This window comes from Sinocyclocheilus rhinocerous, unplaced genomic scaffold (genome assembly GCF_001515625.1).
Source record: "Sinocyclocheilus rhinocerous isolate Xijiao unplaced genomic scaffold, SAMN03320098_v1.1 scaffold135, whole genome shotgun sequence".
Taxonomy (NCBI): domain Eukaryota; kingdom Metazoa; phylum Chordata; class Actinopteri; order Cypriniformes; family Cyprinidae; genus Sinocyclocheilus; species Sinocyclocheilus rhinocerous.
Genome location: NW_015632028.1, coordinates 24,194 through 30,193, shown reverse-complemented (window position 1 = coordinate 30,193; position 6,000 = coordinate 24,194). Strand labels below are relative to the sequence as shown.

The following is a 6,000-nucleotide window of genomic DNA, read 5'->3' as shown; positions in this document are numbered from 1 at the left end:
TATATAGATATATATATATATCTGACAGAACAGGACATTTCCTGCGCTTTTCAAACGAAAGACTGTGCGGACAAAGACGAACAAATTCTAGATCATTCAGATCAAATACTGAAACGAAGCTGCAAAAACCACGAGAGCATCATGCCTGCCTACATTTACATATCAACATCTATTCAGTGTTCAGAGTTCAGCCAATCAGAACAAAGGCAACGTGTTAAAGGTACAGTAGCAAAAAAAAACTTTCATTTTTATGTTTAGTGAGAGCGTGGAAAATAGACTGGATTTGTTTGTGTTTGTCCGCACAGTCTTTCATTTGAAAAGCGCAGGAAATGTCCCGTTCTGTCAGATATATGGACAGTCTCTCGGTTTGATCCTCTTTTGTCATCTCTCTCTCTCTGTCCGTATGAATAACACCCTCAGCGTGTGTCTTTGTGGTGAGACAGCACTGACAGAAATAGGCAGTGCTGTTCATGTCGCAGGGCCAGAAAGCAGAGGTTAATGAACGAGCCGGTTATTTATAGAGGCACTAATTAGCTGCTCTCTCTGTCTCTGCTTCCTGTGGCTGATCAGGATGGAGGATTATTACAGTCTGTCCGCTCTCCGCTCGCATTACTACCCACTTCCAGAGGGGGGAACCCTGCCGGCCCTCCACCCGTCTGCTGTGCACCTGCCCATGCCGGGCGTCTTTTACCCTCCTGACATCGCACACCAGTCGCTGTCAGCGCTGCACTCTGAGAGGTACATGAACACACACGCACACACACACACACACACACACACACACACACACGCACACTACACATGTACACGATGGAATTAATAATTATAATGGCTGCAACTTGCGCATTTAATCCATTATTCATCGTTTTTTTGAGATGAAAAAAAAATAGTGGAGAAACAATTTCACTTAGAAATTGCTAGTAAATTACAGAGAATTACAAAGTAAATTACAAAGGATTACAGAGAAACAGCATGTAACACACTGAATTAAACATGAAATGCTGAAGTATAAACTGAAATGGTATTTCCTTGTAAAACATACTCCAATGATCTGCATTGTTTTGTAGATAATTTAGTTTAATTTTATAACATTTATTTTAATCATTTAAATGTATAACATTTTATGCAGTGTACTTCTATTTTATAATATTTGATAACATTTAGACATTAAATTAAAACATTTATATTATTATATTAATATTAATTAATTTAATATATTAATTTATTTATTACTTTGTTGAATATTAAATATATTTTATTATTTTATTTTGATTAATCTATATATTATATGTAGCCTACTTAAATTAAATTAATTAAATAAATCTCACTAAACTTAAGAAATAAATCAGCTGTTTTTGATGCGTTACCTTTTATAATATATAATACATATAATTATTCTATACTTATATCGAATTTAGATTTTTATAATTTATATTTATACCAGTATTTTTTTATTTATTTTTTTAATTATGTGAATAATTTTAAGAATATTATAATGAGGTCTCATTATTATTAAATTATATAATTGTTGCATGCAATTATTAAATATTTAATTGTAATTATTTTTGCATCTATTCATACTACACATGTAATGGATGTTCAATATAGATTTAATGATTGTACTGGTTGCACGACGAAGAATAGTATTAAAATCTTTATCTAACAATTTCTACTGTTGTACATTGCTTTCTCCAACTGATTACTGACTCCAGACTTTTAGTTGATCATTTTATTATCTATTTATTATCAATTTACTTTGTATTTTTTATTCAATTTAATTTAAATGTAACTTTTTAAAGTAATATTTATATTTAATATAATATTTAATGGCATTTAAAAATGACATTTTATATATTAATATATTAATTTAGTTTTATTATTTAAAAAAATATATTAATTAAATATTTTATGATTTAATGATTGTACTGGTTGCACGACGAAGAATAGTATTAAAATCTTTATCTAACAATTTCTACTGTTGTACATTGCTTTCTCCAACTGATTACTGACTCCAGACTTTTAGTTGATCATTTTATTATCTATTTATTATCAATTTACTTTGTATTTTTTATTCAATTTAATTTAAATGTAACTTTTTAAAGTAATATTTATATTTAATATAATATTTAATGGCATTTAAAAATGACATTTTATATATTAATATATTAATTTTATTTTATTATTTAAAAAAATATATTAATTAAATATTTTATGTAATATACAGTAATTATTAATAGCAGTACCATCTTAGGCTAATTTACCGGTTTGGTTGTTGTTTTTTCAGCAGAGTTAAAATGTTTGAAGAGATCATATAGAAATTTCAGCATTTAAAAACTGATCGCAATGTCTTTTGTAATATTTCGTTTTGTGATAATTCATTTCTCTTTTTACCTATTATCAGTTTTTCCATCTATATTGAATATTACTATTAACCTGCTGTCTTTCTCTTTCTTATATTCATCTATATTCAAAACTTTGACCATGTTTTTACCAAAACCCTCACCACAATTTGTTTACTGCCAAGCAAGAGCTCATACTTTCTTCGGTAAATACACATCTAGTTATATATGCTGCATTATATATGCAAATTACACTAACTTTACTGTCTGCTCTCCAATTGGCTGTTGCCATGTCACAACGATGCTCATTTGCATAACGTTAAACTCTACTCAGTGATTCTTTAATTGACGCCCCTGAGTGATAATTATGTGTGTAAATATGATCATTCCAGCATCATCATATGATATTCTCCCATATATCACACACACACACGCACACACACACACGTCACCTTGACGCACACAAACATGCTCTCGCCGTCTACCTTGTCCTCTGTACCAAACATCATCAACACTCTCCTGTGTTCCTGCAGCCTCTCGCTGAGTCTATTCTTCTTGTTCCTGTTGAGAGTGTTGCATCTCACACCATTTGTGTGCTTGTGTGCATCATCAACACTCTCCTGTGTTCCTGCAGCCTCTCGCTGAGTCTTTTCTTCTTGTTCCTGTTGAGAGTGTTGCATCTCACACCATTTGTGTGCTTGTGTGTGTGTTTCGACCCTCCGCAGGCTGCAGATGGAAGAGGAGCTTCGCCAGCAGGAGAGGGAACGAGAGCGAGAGAAGGAGAGAACGCGTGAAATCCAACGAGAGCGGCAGTGGGAACAGGAGGTGCAGAGAGAGAAGGAAAGAGAGCTGGAGATTAAAAAAGAGCGAGGCAGAGACATCCAGGCGGTCAAGGCCGTGGAGAAACGCCACCTGAGTCACGAGCCGCCAGCCAGCCAACACTCGATCTCACAGTCTCATCCGTACACACACCGGCAGCCCGTGAAGGAACGAGGCACGCTGGAGGAAAGACTCGCTGCTAACAGACCCGGTAGGATAGATCCAAAAACACAACAAAACAAACAATATTAACATTTCCCTTCTGTAAAACACAACAGAAGATACTTTGAAGAATGTTCCAGCTGTTACATTGAAAGCCAATGGGGTCCAAAATTTTCAAGCTCCAAAAAGCACATAAAAGTAGTTCCTCTGAATCCATTTGTATGAGGAACAGACTAAAGTTTAAGCCATGCACATTCAAATTTAGCATGTGACAAGATGTGCAAGCCAGTGACATTTAATCTTTTGTGATGAATAAAGAAGATATTATGGGTTTGGAATTATGCAAAATTGAGTAAATGATTAATTTTTGGGTGAACTATTCCTTACATTTTGCCATCAGGACTTTAATACCTCTATCCTCATATGAGCATGGAAATGATGATTGCATAATTGAGATGAAAAAAAAAAGTCAAAGTCTAGATATGTAAAATAATATAATGATATTTTGGCTATTATTATAGTAAAATTAATATTCAAATCATAGTATAATAGAAAATATACACTATACTGTTTAAACGTTTGGAATAATTAAGATTTTTTTATATATATATATATTTTTAAAGAAGTCTCTTTTGCTTACCAAAGCTGCATTTATTTGATAAAAACAATACTAAAAACAGTAATACTGTGAAATATTATTGTATTTTAAAATAACTGTTTTCTGTGGTAATATATTTTAAAATGTAATTTATTCTTGTGATATTAAAGCTGAATTTTCAGCATCCTTACACCAGTTTTCAGTGTCACATGATCCTTCAGAAATCATTCTGATATTCTGATTTGCAGCTCAAGAAACATTTCTGATTATTATCAAATTGAAAACAGATGTGCTGCTTAATATTTTTGTGGAAACTGTGATTTAGTATTAATTTGAAATAGAAAACTTTTATATCATTATAAATGCCTTTACTGTCACTTTTGAATAATTTAATGTTTTCATAAAAGTATTAATTAAAAAAAGCACTTGTACTTATCTCGAATAGTAGTGTATGGGCCTACTGCATTTATTTAAATCCATTTAATATAATGGTGCAATACATCTGTTTTAAGACATCGTTCACTCTGTTTACTTGTGAACATACGGTACTTATTGCACATTTCATGCAGCTGGGTTCATGAATATTCAACATTTAAATTATGATTGATATTCACTCTGAGCTGCAATCCTGTGTTTAATTTCTTTGAAAACTCGTATTACCTGCAGCTTCAGTAACTGATTGCATTGCTCATGGGTAATAACGCTATTTTCCCACATCTGGATGGGTCTATGTTTGGAGAAACCCAAAGGATGCCATCAACCCATCATGTCTGCTGCCGGCTGTTAAAGTCTTGTTAAAGTCATTAGGTTTGTTGGTTGCGTTCTCAAACAGAGAACTTCTCTTCTCGTCTGCTTTAAATTTGCTCAGTATGTCAGCACACAGTTTAGAACCGTAATGAAAAACTTAAATAGAAATAGAAGCTGAAACTACTAAAATGAATAAAGCAAACAAATAAAAAAATAAACAATATATAACAAACAATTATTTAAAAAAATAATTAAAGTTAAAGAGAAAGAAAAAAAAACTAAAAACCTAAGGTAGTAAAAAAAAAAAAAGCAAACAAAACTACTAAAACTTTTAATTTAAAATATATTTACTTTTTAAAAAACAAAAACGGATAAAAATGACAGTTTGAAATATTGCCTAGGAAAATTTAAGTTGAAGTACTAAAAAACTAAAACTGTAATAAAAAAACCACACATTTAACAAAATTACTAAAGCTAAAACTTGAAAAACCTAAACATAAAAAATGTCAAAGGAAATTAGAAACATTGATTCAGCAGCTAACTGAAATAAGTTTAATTTGAAGTACTAAAATTACAAAAAATGAGATAAAAATAAAAATTTAATTAAATAATATTACAAATATTTTTTAATATTAACAAAATAAAAATATATATTAAAAAAAAACTAATAATGACAAAATAACATTACAAAATTACTAACTAAACTAAAATTGAAATGAAAAATGAAAATCTAAAAGTAAAAGCTTTTAATAAGTGCTTCAATAGTATAGAAATAATACTGTAATTCTGAAGACAAACAAAGTGTTCCTTCATAATAATGTATCATGTAAGATGTTGCTATTTTGGTCCTTTAGTATATTTACTACATATAAATGAAATACTTACAGATGTTCCGCTTTGAGAAGCACATGTTTATTCATCTATGCATCTGTCATCTCTCAATACAGACAAACCCAAAGAAACGGCACTGCTCATGCCTCAGTCCGGTCCATACTCATCCTCAGGAGGTCCTTCATCCATCTCAACCTCAGGCCCTGGCCTCTCTTCAAGCGTCCAGTTTGGGAAGAGCCACAGGCCCATGGTAACTCCCATGATGGTCCAGCGGCAGGAGGACGACGACAGATGGCTCTCCAGACAGAGAGTGCTGAAGGTGGAGAAAGCGGACAGACACAGCCAGGAGTTTCATCAGCAAGACAAGCAGCAGGATGTCGGTCGAACCGCAGAACCAGCAGAACAGAGACAGACTCACAGGTCAGTGTTGAAGGAAAACAAAATCACATGTTAGGGGTGTGTGATATCGCAATTGTTTTTTTTTTACGTTGTGGAAGCTGACAT

At 32.3% G+C, this 6,000-nt stretch overlaps 1 protein-coding gene across 2 annotated transcripts in view; it reads left to right on the top strand.

The window, feature by feature from the left end:
- The window catches only part of LOC107742041 (genetic suppressor element 1-like), a 50,263-nt gene that overhangs the window by 34,433 nt on the left and 9,830 nt on the right, over positions 1 to 6,000 (top strand). The window contains exons 6-8 of one of the 2 annotated variants that reach the window (XM_016554891.1): positions 571 to 738; positions 3,065 to 3,369; positions 5,613 to 5,842. In XM_016554891.1, the coding sequence (XP_016410377.1) occupies positions 571 to 738; positions 3,065 to 3,369; positions 5,613 to 5,842 (703 nt within the window). Of the gene's footprint in view, positions 1 to 570; positions 739 to 3,064; positions 3,370 to 5,612; positions 5,917 to 6,000 lie in introns of both variants that reach the window. The other variant, XM_016554892.1, reaches the window with a different exon arrangement.